The sequence below is a fragment of the Brassica napus genome, chromosome C5 (genome assembly GCF_020379485.1).
Source record: "Brassica napus cultivar Da-Ae chromosome C5, Da-Ae, whole genome shotgun sequence".
Classification (NCBI taxonomy): Eukaryota; Viridiplantae; Streptophyta; class Magnoliopsida; order Brassicales; family Brassicaceae; genus Brassica; species Brassica napus.
Window position 1 is genome coordinate 27,863,267 of NC_063448.1, and position 22,264 is coordinate 27,885,530.

Below are 22,264 nucleotides of genomic sequence, written 5' to 3' on the forward strand. Positions count from 1 at the left end.
TATAACATTCAAGGGAGAGTGTTATGAACCGTTTAAGTGAATGTCATAACCAAAGGTGGTTTAGACTTTTTCTTTTCTCATGGTTTTCATTTTCCTTGTATGATTAGGATTTCATTTTCCTTATTGGTTTAAGATTTGTAATCTTTTCATTTATCTATGACGGTTTATACCTCTTGTAATTCCCTATATATAAAGGACACATTATAATTACGTCAGGAAAAAAAAAATTGTAATGTTTTTAAGATTAATATAGAGTGGATATGAGTTTTAGGTGGAAAAGAAACTGTCAAAAAAAGAACAAAGGCAAACCTAAAAGAAAAAGAAAGAGAATCCTATTGTTTCCTGGGATCTTCTTCTCCCTCTCTCTCTTCTTCTTCGGTACAGTCTCTGGCTCTATATTCCCAGTGTGATTGAAACCTTAAAGGGGTGAGATTTAGGGTTTTTGCGAGATTTCTGAGTCGATCTACGTCCATGTCTTCCTCGTCGCAATCCTTTTCGGCTGGACGGCCTTCACCCCTCGCTTCTCCGTCGCAATCTCACCGCTTTTGTGCTACATCTTCTGGTGGCGGAAGCTTGGACACTTTGAACCGTGTCATTGCTGACCTTTGCAGCCATGGTAATCCCAAGGTAATGAACGCAAATATTCTTCTTTGGATAATTGAAAAATTCTCTCTGAGTTGAAGGAATCTCTCTCTGAATTTTTAGAAACTGAATGTATCAGGAGGGAGCTTCTTTAGCGTTTAGGAAACATGTGGAGGAAGCAGTTCGTGATCTTAGCGGTGAAGCTTCCTCTAGGTTCATGGAGCAATTATATGACAGGATTGCTACTTTAATTGAGAGCTCGAATGAGGCTGAAAACATGGGTGGACTTAGAGCCATCGATGAGTTGACAGAGATTGGTTTTGGTGAGAATGCTACAAATGTTTCCCGCTTTGCGGGTTTTATGAGGACGGTGTTGTCCAAGCGTGACCCTCAAATCTTGGTGCTTGCTAGTAGAGTTTTGGGGCACCTTGCTCGAGCTGGTGGAGTCATGACTTCTGATGAAGTCGAGTTTCAGGTACGACGTTTGTTTCTTTCTTCTCATTGGTCCACAAGTGTATTGATCTTCTTCTTTCTTTTCCCAGATGAAAACTGCGTTTGATTGGCTTCACGGAGACAGGGTGGAATATCGTCGTTTCGCCGCTGTTCTAATTTTGAAGGTATCCTCTCTTTTCTTTCTCTTTTGTTTACTATGGTTTGTAAATTAATACGGATATGCCTATGTCCTTGCAACGTTGCAGGAGATGGCAGAAAATGCATCCACTGTCTTTAATGTTCATGTCCCTCAATTTGTGGATGCGATCTGGGTTGCACTAAGGGATCCCCAGTTGCAAGTACGCGAGCGAGCTGTTGAAGCTTTACGTGCTTGCCTTCGCGTTATCGAGAAAAGGGAGACTCGATGGCGTGTACAGTGGTTCGTATCCGTTTCCTCTAACTATGATCTAGTTTCCTTAAATATTTTCCTTAGACGCGATAGTGCTATACCTGCCATTTTTTTATTGTGTAAATGCAACTTATATTGGCTTTTTACCATATATATTCTCCCAATGGTGATACTTCTTAAGCATATATGGCATGATCGATGTAGTCTCCATTGGAAATTCCAATGTAGCGAACCTGTCTGTCTTGCGTTAATGTTGTACACAGTTTTGAAGCTTTTTCAAAATGAATATTGGCTTACCAGATTTTCTGCTGGATTTAGATATAATACAATGTCCCTAATTTAGCAACAGAGTTTTCCTTGTTAGTTATGATATAAAGTCAAGTTAACTCATCTTCTCTCCATCTGACTTTTGCAGGTACTATCGAATGTTTGAAGCTACACAGGATGGGTTGGGCAGAAATGCTCCGGTCCATAGTATTCATGGTTCCTTACTTGCTGTGGGGGAGCTATTGAGGTAAATAACCAGTGAATTTGTATTCTTAAAGCATCCTTTACAATAGCCAGACGCCCAAATTTATAACAGGCCCTCAGAAGAACTTTCTGTTTCCAGTGATGCTCTGTTTTCGTTGTCTTTGTATTTTTGTTTCCACTGTTAAATAAAATATATATTTCATGCATCTTCTTCCACTCTGTTTATGACTTAATGCTAGAGTTCATTTACAGGAATACTGGTGAGTTCATGATGTCTAGGTACCGAGAAGTTGCTGAAATTGTCCTTAGATACCTTGAACATCGTGATCGCCTTGTTCGCCTTAGCATCACCTCGTTGCTGCCTCGAATTGCTCATTTTCTCCGTGACCGCTTTGTTACAAACTATTTAACGGTAAGTGACTGATAGATTCTTTGAAGCGAAAATGTATCCGTAAAACGTGATTATCCGAGTTACTTTCTTGCAGATATGTATGAATCATATTCTTACTGTGTTAAAAATACCGGCTGAACGTGCTAGTGGATTCATCGCCCTTGGGGAAATGGCTGGTGCTTTGGATGGTGAGCTTATCCACTATTTGCCGACTATTATGTCTCATCTGCGGGAGGCGGTGGGTTAAATTGATTTCCTTGAACATATTAACTACTTTTGTGTGTTAGTAATTTTTTTGAGCTGAACTTGAAAGAGGTTTCCTTTGATTATCCTTTCTATGTAGATTGCTCCACGTAAAGGTAGACCTTTGCTTGAAGCTGTGGCTTGTGTTGGTAACATCGCGAAGGCAATGGGATCCACAGTGGAAAATCATGTTCGAGATCTTCTAGATGCTATGTTTTCTTCTGGTCTCTCTTCTACGCTTGTTGACGCTCTTGATCAGATAACCATTAGGTAATAGTTGCACGATAGAAGTTTGTTACTACTTGCATTGATGTGTATTGATGCTTGACAATTCTATTGGGTCTCAGCATTCCTTTGTTGCTGCCGACGGTACAAGATCGGCTTCTAGATTGCATTTCATTGGTTCTTTTAAGATCTCAATATTCTCAAACAAAGCCTCCTGTTACCCTGGTTCGAAGTAGTACAGTTAGCATGGCACCACAGTCTACTGATCTTAGTAGTTCAGCCCAAGTTCAGCTAGCCCTGCAGACTCTTGCTCGTTTCAATTTCAAGGTCGGTGCTCCTTGCTGATGATATTTCCAAAAAATATGTTATTCATGTTACTGAACTTCTGCTTTCTGGCAGGGGCATGATCTTCTTGAATTCGCTAGGGAGTCGGTTGTTATTTATTTGGATGATGGGGATGCAACCACAAGAAAAGATGCTGCTTTGTGCTGTTGTAGACTAATTGCAGATTCCTTATCGGGGATCGCGCAGTTTGGCTCAAGCAGGTCAACTCGAGCTGGAGGAAGACGAATGCGCCTTGTGGAAGAGGTTATATATACATACCAAAGCCCTGTACATTTTTATTTATTATTGAGATCTCATTTATTATTGCTCGTCTTGAAGTCATCACTTTTTCTCATTACAAAAGGCTTCTTTTTAACGTTTTTCAAGTTTGGCCTCCAGTATCCCATCTGCTTCCTGATGGCATTTATAACTGTAATACCATTCGCTGTTTCAATTTTTCTGCTTGCCTTCCTGAGAAATGATGTTTGGGTTTTGTAGATTGTGGAAAAGCTTCTCAGGACAGCTGTTGCAGATGCTGATGTAAATGTTCGCAAGTCTATATTCGTTGCTTTGTATGGCAACCAATGTTTCGATGATTATCTAGCACAGGCTGATAGTTTGACTGCCATTTTCGCTTCATTAAATGATGAGGTATGGATTTGTTAGTTGTTTGATTAAAGTAGGGATATGACATAAGACAATTCTGTTTTGTTAAATATCTTATATTTGCATCTCTTGGGTGTAAATTTCAAGCAGCTCCAAATTAGATTTTTGACGCCATGATATGTTTTAGAAAGTGATGATACTTCTGTTTCCTTATTACTTTATATGTTCGTTCCCGTTTATGATATTATTATATACCGTTTCGAACTCCATCATTACCATACTCCAATTAGACATCCACCTATCTCAGATTGATATATTACTTGGACACACCTGTGAATTACAGAAAACTTGCAATTGTATTGCTTTTTGACATCAGCTTCGGTGGGTTCGTGAAGTAGTTACCTAATTTAGTTTCCTTATTACTCCCTTATAACAAAACTTTTGAATACCAAGGCGTAGCTGACTTTTGGTCGACTGATTATCTTCTATTGTGTCACAGAACAGTCGTAATTAATTAAGTGTGATGGAATGCATAACTTGCTCTGATTGATGCACGAAATGCTTTAGTGTGAAACCCATGTTAACTTGATAAAGATGCTTTGCTTATGTTTCACTCCGCCTGACAAATTTTCCGTTCATGTTACGTTTCAATTCATATATTTGAATATCTTTGTTCAACAGGACCTTGATGTACGAGAATATGCCATCTCAGTTGCTGGGAGGTTATCCGAAAAAAACCCAGCATACGTTCTTCCAGCACTTCGTCGCCATCTTATACAACTGTTAACCTACCTTGAGCAGAGGTAACTGCAAATTCTTTAGTTCGTATATGAAGATTTGTTTCCTATTATCAAGTATCTGTTGATTAACTTCCCACTGTAACGTCAGCAGTGCAGATAACAAGTGCAGAGAAGAGAGTGCTAAGCTCCTCGGTTGTTTAGTTCGAAATTGTGAACGGCTCATTCTTCCATATGTAGCTCCTGTGCAAAAGGTTTTATTTGAATTCTATTAATTCCTCACGTAATATGATTATTAGGTAATTCACGGGGTTGTGATTTTTTTATTTTCTAGGCACTTGTTGCAAGACTTAGTGAAGGAACTGGAGTGAATGCTAACAATAATATTGTCACTGGAGTTCTCGTAACTGTTGGGGATCTTGCAAGAGTGGTAAGTTTTTAGTTTTGTATTGTGGAACAAATTTATAACTGTGGTAAACGTGGAATTTGCAATCTGATTTTGACTCGTCCCAGCTGTTCTGGTAAAGCATATTTCAAAATTATAATGGCCTAGCCTGTATCTAAGATGCGGTCCTTTATTGTCTTTAAGTTGACAGAGCGGTGGCAATTTTATTTTCTTTGTAATTGTTGTTTTTGGGTCTGGCTAAGAAATCCCTCCCATGTTTCTTTTTCACCGTGTTCAGGGTGGCTTGGCAATGAGACAATATATTCCGGAGCTAATGCCGTTGATTGTTGAAGCTTTAATGGATGGAGCTGCTGTAGCAAAACGTGAGGTGGCTGTTTCCACCCTTGGTCAAGTCGTTCAAAGTACAGGGTAGGAGATAATACTTTTACCTTCTTTTAATAACTTAAACTATGTTTTTTTTTTGGTTTTTTTTGTTAATCTTACTAGATTATGAACATGCTGATTTTTCTGTAAAATAATAAAACGCTACTATCTTGATTGGTGAAAGCTTGGTTCGATTGGATGGACATACTGGCTTGCAAGTGAATATTTGACATGAGTACAGGCTTGTAGTTCTTCTACTATACTAGCTAAAAGCCTGAGCTATCTTTAGGCAGTTGACGTATATCAATGTCAGGAATGATGATTGGTTATATGTTTTTCTTGTGACCTACTAGAAGTGAGGAAATTCTAGATGAAATGAAAGATTGTTATCCGTAGCCAGTTCTTCAATTGCCAATTTTTGTGTTGGAACTTGTAATGTCTTCTTATTCTCTCTGCATACAAAATTGATTGATTTTCCACGACCTAGTGTATTATGCTGCTTAGATTTAATCAACTGTATTGTTGACATTGACGAGGTTGTAGACATACTTATAGATAGTGGGGTGATCAACTCGCACGTTGCATTGAATAGCTTGGGGAATGTTTATCATGTGCTAATTGCTATATATTGTGCTCATAACTAATACAATATCAAGGGAGTTCCAGAAAATTGAAGTCCTCCCTGCATGTTATTTATGGCTCCCATTTCATTGTTAACGTAGGTATGTTGTGACTCCATACAAGGAATACCCGTTGTTGCTTGGCTTACTCTTGAAATTGCTTAAGGGTGACTTAGTGTGGTCTACCAGACGAGAAGTGCTCAAGGTAGTTTCTAGAGAAATAAAATTCCAAGCTAGAGTATTCTAGAACATAGTTTATGTGAAAATCATTGGTTATATCTACAGGTTCTTGGAATTATGGGCGCTTTGGATCCTCATGTGCATAAACGTAACCAGCAAAGTTTATCAGGATCACATGGTGAAGTTCCTCGGGGTACTGGTGATACAGGTCAACCTATTCCATCGATTGATGAGTTACCTGTGGAACTCCGGCCATCATTTGCTACATCTGAGGATTATTACTCTACGGTTAGCTCTAAACCCGTGTGAACATTTTGCAAATTTTGGTCTAAATCGTGCTCATATCACCTACCTCGTTGTTATAGGTTGCTATCAACTCGCTTATGCGAATTCTTAGAGATCCATCACTTCTTAGTTACCACAAAAGGGTTGTTAGATCTCTGATGATCATTTTTAAGGTAACTAGAACAATTTTGACACTTGTGAGGTGATTGATAAGAACACGTTACAATTCTATCACATCTTTTTTCTTGCGAGGTTAGTCAATGGGATTGGGATGCGTGCCTTATTTGCCAAAGGTATATAAAGATTATAGCGCCAGCAGCTTTTCAGTCACTACTATTTCAGTCACTGCCATAATATATGCATCCTCTGAAGTTTTGCTAATTTTCTAAGGTTTTACCTGAGCTTTTTCACACTGTCCGCACTTCTGATGAGAACTTAAAGGACTTCATTACATGGGGTCTTGGGACTCTTGTTTCCATCGTGCGCCAGGTATATCCATATTAAAATTTGTAGTTATGGCCAAAGTACGACTGACTTGTGTAAACTCCTAGCTTACGTTATCTGTCTACAGCACATACGAAAGTATCTGCCAGAGTTGCTCTCACTAGTCTCTGAACTATGGTCATCCTTCACCTTGCCAGGTCCCGTACGCCCCTCTCGTGGTCTTCCGGTAAGTTGTATGTAGCCTAGACCGAGATATGTTTCTTATTGCTTTCCGAGCATATATCGTATGGAGAGTACTTCGTCTCTCTTGCTGATCACCAGGTTCTGCATCTACTGGAACATCTTTGCTTGGCACTTAATGATGAATTCAGAACTTATCTTCCAGTCATCCTTCCATGTTTCATCCAAGTATTAGGTGATGCGGAGCGGTGTAATGATTATATCTGTGTTCCTGATATTCTCCACACACTCGAAGTGTTTGGCGGTCAGTAAACTTTTCTTGTTTTGACATCCTCATACTCTTTGTGTACTACTAGGGCACACGAATTGTAGTTGTATAAACGTATTTAATTTTCTAACCGGAACGTAACTAGGTTCCACGGTATGATATCTTCTTTTTTGGTAATCAGTGAGAGATATCCAAACTCTTTTTTGTATATATAGGATCTTTGAATAGTGAAATTATTAGCCAGAATTCACTCCGCTGGCTGACCCTTAGATTCCATATTTGCAGGTACACTTGATGAGCACATGCATTTACTCCTTCCTGCCCTTATTCGATTGTTTAAAGTAGATGCTCCTGTAGCTATAAGACGCGATGCCATCAAAACTTTGACAAGAGTGATCCCGTGTGTTCAGGTTGGTATATTTTTTATTTATTTATTACTATATTTCTGTATGTTGCGGATCCACTCCATGTTAAGCTTCTTCTAATACCTGTTCTAATTATTGGTATATCTTCAGGTTACTGGTCACATCTCCGCTCTTGTGCATCACTTGAAGCTAGTATTAGATGGGTGAGTTTCGTCTTCTTAAAAGTCCAACAATTGTGATATATCTTTATGACAACATCTGTACCTTTCTTGGTATGCTGATTGTCTGAATTAGAAAACATTGTAATGTTTACTTTTTCGTAAGGTCTTTCTTCAATGCATCGTGTCACTATTTGAGTTTCTCTTTATAATGACTGGGTTCATTCATACCATCCTAGAGTTGGCAAGGCATTATCAGAACATAGTTTAATTATTATCACTGTCTGTTGTTTGTCATTGTTTACACTTATTATCAATATCTATCATCTGTCTTCAGATGTAACTATAAAATTGCTTATATCATGGAATACTTTTTGGTGGGATTGACGTTTCATATTTCTCTTTTCTTACTCATGGTTTTAGCTTCTCGTTTAAATTTTTTGATGCGGGTCTTTGGCTCTTTGTTGTTATCCAGGAAGAATGATGAGTTGCGGAAAGATGCTGTCGATGCACTATGCTGTTTGGCTCATGCTCTTGGAGAGGACTTCACCATATTCATTGAATCAATTCACAAGCTTTTGTTGAAGCATCGCTTGCGGGTGCTCTTCTTACTATCATCTACATATAATAGCACTATAAATATGTCTGTCGCGTATTTTGTATTATAGCTTGCATTGCAGCATACAATTTTTTTTCTTTTATATATACTTTTGTCTGTAAAATTTAACTGTATAATTTTCTTACAGCATAAAGAGTTTGAGGAAATTTATGCTCGATCCCGGAGACGTGAACCATTGATTGTAGCTACAACAGCCACTCAACAGTTAAGTAGGCGACTGCCAGTCGAGGTTATCAGGGATCCTGTAATTGAGAATGAGATCGATCCTTTTGAAGAAGGAAACGACAAAAACCATCAGGTACTCTTTGTTGTGTCATATTATATGAACATATCCTCGATGTGTTAAAATTTTGTTATCAAGTTTCATTGTTGAGCTCATTATGCAAGTGTAACATTGTACAACTTTCTAGTCGGCAGTTTTCTAGTTGATGGAATAGTAATTTGATAAGAATATTACGAAGGAAATAACCCATGGGAATGATTGCCTCATGTAGAATTTGCTTAGTGAGAAGGCTGGTATTTTAACCAGCTTGTTTCTTTTCGTTTTTCTTATTGGGTGCCTATGCTAGGCAGCTTATCTGTGTATAACAACGTACATACATTGAAGTTCAGTCTTGGTACTCGAGAGCCAACCTGAGCCATTTGCTTCAATAACTTTGTAAAATATGCCCCTCTTTTGCTCTTCTCAACTTACACATTCCTTCAGCTTATGTAGACTAATAAAACTCTATATGCGTTCAATCTAACATTATCCTCTTGTAAAGTTTCTCTAGGCTTTCTTTGTTTTGAAAGAACTAAATTGTTACTTATGGCTTTTGATGATCTGTTGAACAGGTTAATGATGGTAGACTACGGACAGCTGGAGAAGCTTCGCAACGCAGTACCAAGGAAGACTGGGAAGAATGGATGAGACATTTTAGTATTGAATTACTTAAAGAGTCTCCCTCTCCAGCATTGAGAACTTGTGCAAAACTTGCTCAGTTGCAGGTGCTTCATCTATACTCTTTCTTTTTATCTCTCATAAGGGTATGGCATTTTAACGACTGTACATTTCAGCCTTTTGTCGGGAGAGAATTGTTTGCCGCTGGCTTTGTCAGTTGCTGGGCACAGCTGAATGAAGCTAGCCAAACGCAGTTAGTTAGGAGCTTGGAGATGGCTTTTTCATCTCCAAATATCCCTCCTGAGATTTTGGCGACACTACTTAATTTGGTACGTTCTTTGTTAAGCTAGAAAAAATTAAGGATGCTTTCCTTTAACTATGGTTATGCTCATCGAATGCTAGTGTTTTAAGCATAGGCAAATAGATAGTGTTCAGTAATGAGTTAGCTACGTCTTGCTCGACTGGAAACAAAAATCTGTTTAAGTCACCATTTCCTTAGTGATTGCACCTGTATTCTTTCTACTGGAAACACGTTTTTCGTTGCTAAAGCCATCAACTAAACAATCTGTAAACGTTATTGGAAACATGATGAATATATTATGTTTTATCCAATATTAACACTGTCAAAATAAACCTACCTCTGTGTGATCTTGTTGCTTGGTCCTGTCACATGAGCTTGATTTCCTCAGTACTCTTTTTAGGCAGAGTTTATGGAACATGATGAAAAGCCTCTTCCCATTGATATTCGTCTCCTGGGGGCTCTGGCTGAAAAGGTTTGCGTCATGTATTTCTTAAGATATGGCACTTCTGTCCTTTTTGAATCAAGCATTCATCTTATTTTTCTTGGTAATGGTGCGATTTTCAACTTTGCAGTGCCGTGTTTTTGCCAAAGCTTTGCACTATAAAGAGATGGAATTTGAGGGTCCACGGTCCAGAAGGATGGATGCCAACCCAGTTGCGGTTGTTGAGGCACTTATACACATAAATAATCAGCTACACCAGCATGAGGTACATTATCTTACTTCTACGACTTCCTCATCTCTGCTATGTGTCATTGTTGATCGTTTGGGATTTGTTGTCATAGGCTGCTGTCGGCATACTGACCTATGCTCAACAACATCTTGATGTGCAATTAAAAGAATCATGGTAACATGACTTTTCTCATTCTTAATGGGCACTTATTTCCGGTTGTGTGTGATAGGCGCGCAGACAGAATTTGTTTGTTACTAGTAACAGTGTTTGTTTCTAGGTATGAGAAGCTGCAGCGATGGGACGATGCACTCAAGGCGTACACTTTGAAAGCATCTCAAACATCTAATCCCCATCTTGTATTAGAAGCCACATTAGGTAACCAAGTCTTATTTTGGGAAGATCCGTGTTCCCATTTCCATATAATTTCTCGTGGAAGTGGAATCTAAGGTATTGTGAGTTTTTTTGGGGGTCGATATGTATCGCCAGAGTCTGAGCAGCTAGTATCGCCTAAAGAATTATAGGTCTTAAATTCATAATATTCTCGCTCTGAGACTCTAGTTGGCAGAACAAAAAAGTCCATGCATCTGTTTTATGTGCATTAGTTCTAGACATGGAATCCATATGGCTTGTTTTATTCATTATCTGGATATATATTTTTCTATGTTATTACTATTCATATGAAGGCTGAATTTGTCCTCTATGATTTTCTGAGATTTTAACAGTATCTCGAGTGGCTTACACCTCCTAGAATTCATCTCCCTTAGATTTATAATCCGATGGCCGCTCTCTCTCTATTAATTTTGGGGATTTTTTCCCAAAAGCTACATTTTTTGTGGTGCTTCTTCTTTCCTAAATGAAATGTCCTGAATCTGTAGCTTTTTGACCATGCTGTAGGAAAAATGAGATGTCTCGCTGCACTTGCACGATGGGAAGAGCTAAATAATCTCTGCAAGGAGTACTGGAGTCCAGCTGAGCCATCTGCACGTCTGGAAATGGCACCAATGGTTGGTAATTAATGCTTATGCTGATTTCGGTTACATTAATTAAATGGATGTCTTTTTGCAACTATACTAGGCTGCCAATGCTGCGTGGAATATGGGAGAGTGGGATCAAATGGCGGAATATGTGTCTCGGTTAGATGATGGCGATGAAACAAAGCTTAGGGGTTTAGCAAGCCCTGCTTCTAGTGGCGATGGAAGCAGTAATGGCACATTCTTCAGGGCTGTTTTGTTAGTTCGGAGGGCGAAGGTACACTTGAATCTATGCTTTTTTGCTTTAACTCATAGCACGCTTTCTTAAAATTATTGCGGACGCACTTATTTATGTGTATGTGTTCCTCTTGTTGTTTGTCTTTAGTATGATGAGGCGCGGGAATATGTTGAAAGAGCTAGAAAATGTCTTGCGACAGAACTTGCAGCGCTGGTAGGTTTTCATATCTAGTAGCATTTACTTACCAAATTTTGTTTATAATTTCGGTTAGTCATTTGATGTGATTAAGGGATTAGAAGTAAAGCAGCAAGGATATTTGTAACTAGAGTCTCAGCCTTTTGCATTATGTACATTAAACTATTTGAGTACGTCAGAGACTGTTGGAAGTAGGAAGATACATTCTCGACATCTTAGTTGCACTGTTGAGCTCTGTTAGACAACATTTTGTGCATGTTATTGTTTGGTTCCCGTCAGTAAAAGCATCATGTAATCACAATGGTTGCCTTCTTAGTTTCTCTTGAGTATTTCTCTCATGGACTGAAAACTTGTAACTGTCTTTGTCCATTTTGTCTATATTTGCGCTTCTGCAGGTTTTGGAGAGCTACGAGCGTGCTTACAGCAATATGGTTCGAGTCCAGCAGCTGTCAGAACTAGAAGAGGTCAGATCTCAATTCATTCAAAATCAATTCTCCTTGCGAGCCTCGCTAATCCCCTGAGTTGGAGGGAAAACAGGAGAAAGTATTAACAAATACATGATGAATCTTTCTTATTTCTTTGTATTTCTTCCTGTTCTATCGATAATAGGTTATTGAATATTATACGCTACCTGTGGGAAATAATATTGCTGAAGAACGGAGAGCCCTCATTCGTAGTATGTGGACTCAGCGGATTCAGGGATCTAAGCGTAATGTAGAGGTACTTCTTGTGTTTACATGTTAGTTGAGCTACTGAAATGAATGACAAGTCATATGGTATTGTAAGCATGAGATATTGCTGTATGGTGACTTTAGTAAATTAACAGATTGAGGTTTTTCTTAATAAATCAAGGTTTGCTTTACTTATTTTTTATCTTTTGATTTATAAAGAAAGTAGCTTCTTGTCAAAAACCTGTATCATCATAAGCAACAAGGAATTTCATTGACATTTTTGTGAAGTGATCTCAGTTGTTCCGTATGACAGTCTTATTTTTAATACTTTGTATCCTCTGCTCAGGTGTGGCAATCACTTTTGGCTGTTCGAGCACTTGTGCTACCTCCTACAGAAGATGTTGAAACTTGGCTCAAGTTTGCCTCGCTTTGTCGAAAAAGTGGGAGGATCAGCCAGGCAAAGTCTACTCTACTCAAACTCTTGCCGGTATTGACCTTTTGCCTTTTGATAAAATATTTCTGTGAGGGCAGCTTGATTCTGTTTTGTCTAACGTATGACATCCTAATTTTGTAGTTTGATCCAGAAGTATCACCAGAAGACATGCAATATCACGGACCTCCACAAGTGATGCTTGGATATTTAAAATACCAATGGTCACTTGGAGAGGAACGCAAGCGCAAAGAGGCGTTTGCCAAGCTGCAAGTATGTCATATTCTATTAGCTACTTGAATTGTCTGGATTGATTCTCTTTCTCACATTTTCCCATTTTCTTATTTAAATGGCCATGTTTCTTCTCAATGTGAACTGAATGTTTTTAGATTCTGACGAGGGAACTCTCAAGTGTGCCACATTCTCAGTCTGACATGATGGCTAGTATGGTATCTAGCAAGGGAGCAAATGTTCCACTTCTTGCACGTGTAAATCTCAAATTGGGAACATGGCAGTGGGCACTTTCTCCCGGATTGAATGATGGGTCTATTCAAGGTGAATATTAGTTAATTTTAACTGTGTAAGTGTAGTCAAACTAGGTCTGACCATAACATTCTGGTGACAATCTAATGCTCTTTTTTCAGAAATTCTTGATGCCTTTAGCAAATCTACCATCTATGCTCCTAAATGGGCTAAGGCATGGCACACATGGGCGTTATTCAATACGGCAGTGATGTCTCATTACATATCAAAAGGTCAAATTGCTTCTCAGTTTGTTGCTGCTGCAGTCACTGGATACTTCCATTCTATAGCATGTGCAGCGAATGCCAAAGGAGTTGATGATAGTTTACAGGTTAAGTGTGCATGCTTTCATTGATTCCATGTTTCACGTACCAAACCCGTGTCTTTTCTTCACCTTTTTATGCCACATAGATTAGGTTCCATCTATGATATTTGTTGAGTTAGGAGTTTTTTGCAACACTAGTCTTTCCTTGTTTTCTGTCTTTTGTTTGCATATAAAAAAGAAATGTCTTTCCTCTTTTTTTCTGATAAAACATTAATGGTTTCTGTATGAACCTACCCTTTGAAATCTCTAATATGCTAATAAGTAGCAAAAAGGTGATTGCTCTCAGGGAGTTTGATCGAAGCTTTGTTTGCTTCAGACTGACGTTTACTCTGGTGTTGAATCTACTTTAACAAACATTTTAAGGGCAAAACGTCGTTAGCCAACAGTGAATTATTGACTAGAGTAAATGGTCTCTTTTAAGAATGTAAATTCGGGATATAGTGTTGGCTTATGTCCTAAAAATGTCTACATCAGGAGACATTTTTAATTATTTCATTTGTTTGCCTGAAGTTCTAAGTTGCTTTTGTTGAATTAGTTTTCCCTTCTGTCTCTTCCTTAGGATATACTGCGTCTTCTCACGTTATGGTTCAACCATGGAGCTACGGCTGATGTCCAGACAGCATTGAAGAGAGGATTCAGTCATGTCAGCATTGACACATGGCTTGTTGTGTTGCCTCAAATAATTGCTAGGATACATTCAAATAACCGTGCTGTCAGGGAACTGATACAGTCTCTTCTAATCCGCATAGGAGAAAACCACCCACAGGTTTGTAGTTTTCCATTAATCTGAACTTTAAAATCTTCATCTGTATTACGAATTTAAGAAGATATGAATAAGTTTTGCTCTACCATTTTGAATTTGATATTGCAGACGTTTGATCTCTTTATTATTAACGAAGTGTCATACTAACACAGAACTCATAATTTCTCCTTGAATGTTTTCAGGCTCTTATGTATCCCCTTCTCGTTGCATGTAAATCAATAAGCAATCTGCGGAGAGCTGCAGCTCAAGAGGTGGTTGATCAAGTTCGCCAGCACAGTGGCGCCCTTGTGGATCAGGCTAGTAGTCGTCTTATTGTGCTTAGCTTTGTCTATATCTTTGAAAGCATTTTCTTTCAACTGAGCTAATTGGTGACCCCTTTCCTTTACCCCCACAACAACAAAAAAAAAAAAAACAGGCACAACTTGTATCACATGAACTTATCAGGGTTGCTATACTCTGGCATGAAATGTGGCATGAAGCACTAGAAGAAGCTAGTCGCTTGTATTTTGGAGAACATAACATTGAAGGAATGCTGAAAGTACTTGAGCCATTACATGAGATGCTTGAAGAAGGTGCAAGAAAGGACAATGTGACCATACAAGAGAGAGCATTTATAGAGGTATGTCCATTTTCATTCCTGGTTTTCCAACTTTGGTATAACATAGTGTTTTTCTTACATGTACATGCCATTAGCTGTGTGTGTCTCCACGGTATCCTTGATTTTACTTTTCTCTAGCACAGAACTGTACAGCATTGCAGCATCTAGTTTTGTTTTTGCCATGTAACCTGTGGTCATTTGAAGTTTTAAGAATTTAAATCAACTAGCTGACCATGAGAGAATTTGAGGATTACGGTGTGGAGTATTTGTTTTCATATATTTCAGTAAAAGGCTATATGTCAAACTGGATGATGATTTTTCGTATCAGCAACTGAAGCTAGTGTATTGTTGATGCAGGCATACCGTCACGAACTACTAGAGGCATATGAATGTTGTATCAATTACAAGAGAACTGGAAAAGATGCTGAACTTACACAGGTGACGAAAGTTTTAAAGCAAAATTTCAGATGTGTTCTTGCTCTTTATCTCAGGAAAGGGGCATAAATTGATGACATGTTTTTCTTTTCAATTGTTCATCTTCATTAGGCTTGGGATCTTTACTATCACGTTTTCAAACGGATTGACAAACAGCTTGCCAGTCTCACGACATTGGATTTGGAAGTAATTAGATTCTCTATTTCTTGTTGTTCTCTCTTCTCTTTTTTACTTTATAATCTAACTATCACGTTACATGTTGGATAGTCTGTGTCTCCTGAATTGCTGCTATGTCGTGACTTGGAGCTAGCTGTTCCTGGAACATACCGTGCGGGTAACATTTTGAACTACAGTTTGTCTGAGCTGATTTACGGTTTTAACCTAGGATTCGGTGCTTAGATCACTGCTTTGGTTTCATTTAAATAGATGCCCCCGTTGTGACGATAGCATCGTTTTCTCGTCAACTTCTTGTCATAACATCTAAACAACGACCACGGAAATTGACTATTCACGGAAATGACGGTGAGGACTATGCCTTTTTGTTAAAGGGACATGAAGATCTAAGGCAAGATGAGCGTGTTATGCAGGTGATTTTAAAAAAAAGACAAAAAAAACAGTTGTTCAGTATTGTGTTAACTACAAGATAACACTTTGCTCTATTGTGTTCCAGCTTTTTGGTTTGGTGAACACTTTGCTCGAGAATTCCAGAAAAACAGCAGAAAAAGATCTGTCCATCCAACGGTATTCTGTAATACCATTATCTCCCAATAGTGGACTCATTGGATGGGTTCCGAACTGCGATACCCTTCACCATCTTATTCGAGAATACAGAGATGCACGAAAAGTTTGTCTTTTATTCATCTTGAAGTTATCTGCAGTTTCTGTCGATTCTTACACATGCCTTTATGAATTTCCAGATCATTCTTAATCAAGAGCACAAACATATGTTGAGTTTTGCTCCAAACTACGACAATCTACCGCTCATAGCAAAGATTGAAGTATTTGAGTACGCTCTAGAAAACACAGAGGGAAATGATCTGTCCAGGGTACTCAATCTCTTTAATTTCTAGTGGTTTTCTCTTGGCTAAAGTAACTAATTTGGAATACTAAATTGCTTTGTTTCTCCTTCTTGGTAGGTTCTCTGGTTAAAAAGTCGCTCGTCAGAGGTATGGCTGGAGAGAAGAACCAACTATACTAGAAGTTTAGCCGTTATGAGTATGGTATGTGGTTGCTTTCGTCATTTGCTCACCACTTGTCTAGCATCAAAGTAGAGTTTTACTCATGTTATCATTACTTCTTGTGTCAGGTTGGTTATATTCTTGGGTTAGGTGATCGACACCCAAGTAACCTTATGCTAGATAGATACAGGTACATAGAAATTAACAAAGGGTTAACATTACTTAAAAGATTCAGCTTTAGTTCTGTTTCTTTATCAATGGTTTCAATTTTGCAGTGGGAAAATCTTGCATATTGATTTCGGAGATTGTTTTGAGGCGTCTATGAATAGAGAGAAGTTTCCTGAAAAGGTATTATTACCTTATAATGTCTTCCTCATAATACTTGTTTGCCGATATGAGGAGAGAGCTTTATTGGCTTAAACAACACTATGATAGGTTCCGTTCCGTCTGACAAGAATGCTTGTCAAAGCAATGGAAGTAAGTGGCATCGAAGGAAACTTCCGGTCGACATGCGAAAATGTTATGCAAGTTCTCAGAACCAACAAAGACAGTGTAATGGCAATGATGGAGGCGTTTGTGCACGATCCTTTAATCAATTGGCGTCTTTTTAATTTCAATGAAGTCCCTCAACTAGCCCTACTCGGTAACAACAATCCCAATGGTCCTGCTAATGTTGAACCTGAGGAAGTAGATGAAGATCCCGCTGATGTAGACCTTCCTCAGCCTCAAAGGAGTACTCGAGAGAAGGAAATTCTTCAGGTTTCTTTTTAAAATCTTTCTCTTGCTATCATGTTTTCATCAAATATTATTTCTGCTGTTGATTTGATTTGAGTATTGGATTGTGTTTCAGGCTGTGAATATGCTTGGAGATGCAAATGAGGTATTGAACGAGCGTGCAGTAGTTGTCATGGCTCGTATGAGTCATAAGCTTACGGGCCGTGATTTCTCTACGTCTGCGGTTCCAAGCAATCCCATTGCTGATCACAATAACTTGCTCGGGGGAGATTCTCATGAAGTCGAACATGGTTTGTCTGTGAAAGTTCAGGTTCAAAAGCTAATTGATCAAGCCACTTCCCATGAAAATCTCTGTCAAAATTATGTTGGGTATGTTCTTCTCCACTGTTGTGCTCATCTATTTTCACTGGCATAAGTTTGGTTTGTGAGATATGTTAAGTCATTTCCAATGGATCGATGCAAAAATGTGAACAAATTTTCTTGTTTTTGTTTGCAGGTGGTGCCCTTTCTGGTGAGAAGGATCAATCTGTTCTGTTTATTGTAAATAGGCTTTGTAAAATTCAACTAAGTTGCATTTTTTGGATTTAATTCGATGATAAACTATGGTCTTTTTGTATGTAAATAATATGTTTGGTCGATTTGGAAGTTTCATTTTTGTTTATGTTGTTCCACTTCCCTACGTTTCTCCGGGGCGGGCTTAGCTTCGGGGATATCAACGTCGTTTTTGTATCTTTTGCATGTTTCAATCAAAGTATTTTGAAGCGAAAAAAGAAATGTGCTCGGTCCCTAGTCATGTCTTATATAATTTTATCAAGTGTAGTAGCGTGGTTGAATAAATGTGCATGCTACATTCTCCTACATTTTTCTTCCTTTTTGCATTTGGAATAATCATTTCTCACCAGTTACCTCCCAAGTTATTTTATGAATTATATGAATTTATCGAAATATGCATTTTTCACGAAAAAAACTTTTAAAGGAGATTTCCATAAAATTCATAGCATTAGTAATTAAAAAAAAATCTCTATTTTGGCATATTTCCTTTCTAAAAACAAAATGTAATTCTTTATAAAACAATAAATACTTTATCTTACAGTAAAAACATCAAGCAGTTTATCGTTTCACCAAGATATTTAAACAGAAAAAAAAAAGTTAGAATATTTTGAGAAATAAGTTATTGTAACTTCAACTTCCTGCGATCTCCGCAGAATCCCGAATCCCTCCTAATGTGCTCTGCAATCGTTGCGAGTCCTTTTCGTCATCTCATTAAATATCATTCTCTTTTCATTCTTCTTCAATCTTTTACATCAAGACACCAACACCAAAAAATCCTTTAGAGTTTATTAGTTGAGACTGTTTCATAGGTATGTAATTTGTAGGGACCGCGTAACTATTTTGTGGTTTTATATGGGACTTTTATTTGTATAAGATTTGTCGCACTTGCGGAGCTAATATAAAGTGTTAATAAAATAAATTTATCTACATTCAACAGTCATGTTTTCAAAAGCGTTTTTTCAACATACCATCTTTCAATTCGTCTATTTTCTTAACATCGTTTTTTATTTTATCATTTCTTTTCAATTCGGATTTGGGCTTTCGTAACTCTCCCAAACATTTAACTAGTCAAAGATCCGATTTCTATTAATTATATATACTTTTATGCTTATTAGTATTCTTCTCATACATTGTGTCGCCATAAGTGTTTCAAAATGAGTATGGAATGAGTTGTTGAGTTTTATTTTGTTTATAAGGTTTTTCTATGATTGGGTTGTGTTGTTGTTTTGTTTTTGATTGAGAAATGTAAGTAATTTGGAGCAGACTTCGGGTTCATGATGGAAGCAGAAGTCCGGTTTCACCACCACCCTACATTGATCCTTATGCTCTGTTGGAGGATGAGAGGATATCAAGGTTCGATTCTTGTCTAAATTAGCATTAACAACGTCTTATTTTCTCCTCTAAGCAAGTATTAGTTACTGTTGCACTAAATATATATTTACTCCTTTTGTTCTGTTATCTTACGGTTGTAGAAAAATGTTGCTTCTCTATTTCTTGCATCTTCAACAAAAAAGGTAGAAAAGTGTCGAAACCTTCACTTGGGTTAGAATTAGATAGGTTTATTCGGTTTCTGTTAGTTTGGTTTGTACAAAATTCTGCTGAACCAAGCGAGGACGGTCCAGTAGTCTTGAGAGAGCTTTGGTCCCAATATGGACTCGGGTTCAGATACCGCTGGCCACTGTTGATTAAAATGGAGTGAAAAAAACGGTTCTCCAGAATGCCTTCTGCGGAGGTGTACTTAGGCACTTGTCGGGTTTCCTCCGGATTTCTGGATTACCTGGATTATCAAAAAAAAAAAAAAAAAATTCTGTTGAACCGAAGTTTGATATTAAAATAGTTCATTTTTGCAAGTTCCGCGTAACAATCAATATTTCTCGTTAAAACTTAGTAGGGGTTATTGGTTCTAATATTTTAATGGATTTACAAATTTTCGAAATCTTTGATAAATCCATGATTTTTAAATCAAACAAGTGAATTAAGAATACGCTGCATGCATTTCAAAATCAAAATAGGTGAATTGTTAAAAATCAATCAAATGGATTTGTAGCTAGACTTAAGCAATGACCGTACAAGTTCATGAGAGAAAATGCATGGGTCTGGAAAAATTGTTCAATGGTTAGTGTAATGAGAAGGTGACAAGGTAATAGTTAGGAGGGTTCAAAGCTAAAAAAAATTGAAATTTCGCCGGCGACTATGTATTGAAGAGAGTGAGAATTTTTTGTGGGTAAAGAAAGAAGAAGGTAATGATGAATATATTTGCCAAATAAACAAGATTTGAGATATTGACAAATAAAATATGTATCATGTACGTGTTTGTTGTAGAAAATCAAACCAACACTAATATTTACAAATTTGCCCTAACGTAAAAAACTGGGAAAAAAATTATAAATCCAATCAAAATATCAGAGTTAAACTCAATATTTGATCCTTTGTATTTTTACGCTACAAGCATTTAGAAATCCACTCAAATCTAATTTTAAGTCAAATCCTTAAATAAATATATGCTATTGAATAATACTAGATTTCAAAATAACCAATAGCATTGCATTTGAATATAGATTTTAAAATAAAAAAAACAATAACACTGAATTTGTCTTGGATTTTACAATCTATTAAATAACTTTGGTTCGTCTGAAATAGATTGTTGGATAATTGATTTTTACTTTATAGGAGTATAATTTAGATAGAAATAACAATTCAAAACTGATAACCTAAGTTGAACCAAGATTTTTGATTGGGCAATTTCAGTTGACTTCACGTTACCAAGTTCAAGTTCTCTTTAAACCTAAACCACATAACTGAAAAGATAGTTAAGATGAAACGAGAATATAAACCGAAATAGAGTACCACAATAGAAATTCAAACAGAAAGAAACCGGATAGGTAGGTAGTTTGAAGAAAACAAAGGGCTCGTCACAAGAGTGTTGCGAACCCATTCACGCGAACACAAAGGATAACAGAATTTAACTTTTCGAAACTTTGTTCTTCTCAGTACTCCTCGCCTTCGTCATCCTCATCATCGCCACCTTCAGCACCAACCTCCTCATAATCCTTCTCAAGAGCTGCAAGATCCTCACGAGCCTCAGAGAACTCTCCTTCCTCCATACCCTCACCCACATACCAGTGAAAGAACGCACGCTTGGCGTACATGAGATCGAACTTGTGGTCAATCCTCGAGAAGACCTCAGCAACACTCGTGGAGTTGGAGATCATACACACAGCTCTCTGCACTTTAGCAAGATCACCTCCTGGAACAACAGTTGGTGGCTGGTAGTTGATACCGCACTTGAATCCAGTAGGACACCAGTCAACAAACTGGATGGTACGCTTGGTCTTGATGGTTCCAACAGCTGCGTTGACGTCCTTGGGGACAACATCACCACGGTACATCAAACAGCAAGCCATGTATTTCCCGTGACGTGGGTCACACTTGGCCATCATGGAAGCTGGCTCGAAGGCACTGCTTGTGATCTCAGCAACAGAGAGTTGCTCGTGGAAGGCCTTCTCAGCAGAGATGACTGGGGCATAGGATGAAAGCATGAAGTGGATTCTTGGGTATGGAACCAAGTTGGTCTGGAACTCAGTGACATCCACGTTCAGGGCACCATCGAACCTTAGAGGAAGAGATAACCTGAAACAAAAACACATGAGTAAAGAAGCAACTTCAAGATTTGATACCTGAGAGACGAGACGGTTGAGGTTGGCCTCTCAATGTTAAGGGAACGCCTGCAGATGTCGTAGATAGCTTCATTGTCGAGGAGGATAGAGACATCAGTGTGTTCCAAGAGGGAGTGAGTGGAGAGGACACTGTTGTAAGGCTCAACGACAGAGGTAGAGATGGGTAAACAGAGCTTGGACTTTTTCCCATAGTCGACAGAGAGCCTCTCGAGGAGAAGTGATCCAAGACCAGATCCAGCTCCTCCTCCAACGGCATTGAAGACAAGGAATCCTTGGAGACCAGTACAGTTATCAGCAAGCTTTCTGATACGGTCCAAGCATAGATCAACAATAGCTGCGTCTTCTTTACCGCTGATGAGCTGTTCAGGGTGGAAAAGCTGACGGGCTCAAGGTCGACAAAGACAACGTGCTCTCACTGAAGAAGGTGTTGAAAGCATCGTCGCCTCCGCCAACAGTCTTGTCACTCGGCATCTGTCCATCAGCCTGTACCAAATTCACATTCCAAAACAACGGATCAGTACAAAACGAATAGATTCAACAGTGAGGATATATATCTATATCTATATATATAAATCAATCCACACCAAAGCGAGTTCTCGTACATCCAACATTGTTGTGGAAACACAGATCTATTTCTACAAAGAAGTAAGAACAATGGAAATGCAGGAAGAATACATCAGATCTGATCTAAGACACACAGATCTATACGAACCTGAATGCCGTGTTCAAGGCAGTAAAGCTCCCAACAAGCATAAAGGGGGGCGTGTATGAAGACGCTCTCCTCGATATATAAATCTAGATCTGGTGGTTTAAT

The 22,264-nt window shown here is 38.2% G+C and overlaps 1 protein-coding gene and 1 pseudogene across 2 annotated transcripts; one reads left to right on the forward strand and one right to left on the reverse strand.

Moving 5' to 3' along the window:
• The first annotated feature begins 274 nt into the window (after positions 1 to 274).
• Positions 275 to 17,880, forward strand: LOC106347249 (serine/threonine-protein kinase TOR-like). Of its 2 annotated transcripts, none has more exons than XM_048756634.1 (56): positions 275 to 627; positions 722 to 1,057; positions 1,125 to 1,199; positions 1,281 to 1,453; positions 1,839 to 1,937; positions 2,147 to 2,306; positions 2,380 to 2,523; positions 2,629 to 2,798; positions 2,876 to 3,080; positions 3,153 to 3,341; positions 3,576 to 3,728; positions 4,365 to 4,486; positions 4,575 to 4,674; positions 4,755 to 4,850; positions 5,104 to 5,234; positions 5,912 to 6,014; positions 6,095 to 6,277; positions 6,355 to 6,447; positions 6,532 to 6,567; positions 6,665 to 6,763; positions 6,846 to 6,944; positions 7,040 to 7,202; positions 7,452 to 7,576; positions 7,682 to 7,734; positions 8,165 to 8,288; positions 8,436 to 8,606; positions 9,143 to 9,295; positions 9,365 to 9,517; positions 9,890 to 9,961; positions 10,062 to 10,196; positions 10,273 to 10,334; positions 10,438 to 10,535; positions 11,055 to 11,164; positions 11,235 to 11,408; positions 11,517 to 11,582; positions 11,960 to 12,028; positions 12,174 to 12,284; positions 12,582 to 12,722; positions 12,810 to 12,938; positions 13,055 to 13,220; positions 13,310 to 13,518; positions 14,072 to 14,278; positions 14,458 to 14,571; positions 14,691 to 14,894; positions 15,231 to 15,311; positions 15,420 to 15,494; positions 15,576 to 15,642; positions 15,735 to 15,895; positions 15,979 to 16,152; positions 16,226 to 16,354; positions 16,445 to 16,528; positions 16,615 to 16,676; positions 16,762 to 16,834; positions 16,922 to 17,245; positions 17,337 to 17,590; positions 17,718 to 17,880. In XM_048756634.1, the coding sequence occupies exons 1-56, from the start codon at positions 472 to 474 to the stop codon at positions 17,734 to 17,736; spliced, it is 7,434 nt and encodes a 2,477-aa protein (XP_048612591.1). In that variant the 5' UTR covers positions 275 to 471; the 3' UTR covers positions 17,737 to 17,880. The 2 variants fall into 2 exon arrangements, with proteins under 2 accessions (XP_048612591.1, XP_048612592.1); XM_048756635.1 differs by having other exon boundaries at positions 15,979 to 16,143.
• Positions 17,881 to 20,583: 2,703 nt separating this feature from the next.
• Positions 20,584 to 22,264, reverse strand: LOC106347246 (annotated as a pseudogene).

Bases quoted from the DNA above. Each gene is read 5' to 3' on its own strand.
- LOC106347249 (XM_048756634.1), top strand. From the start codon at position 472: ATGTCTTCCTCGTCGCAATCCTTTTCGGCTGGACGGCCTTCACCCCTC. The intron at 1,938-2,146 runs GTAAATAACCAG...GTTCATTTACAG, and splicing joins GCTGTGGGGGAGCTATTGAG to GAATACTGGTGAGTTCATGA. The intron at 6,015-6,094 runs GTAGTTTCTAGA...TTATATCTACAG, and splicing joins CCAGACGAGAAGTGCTCAAG to GTTCTTGGAATTATGGGCGC.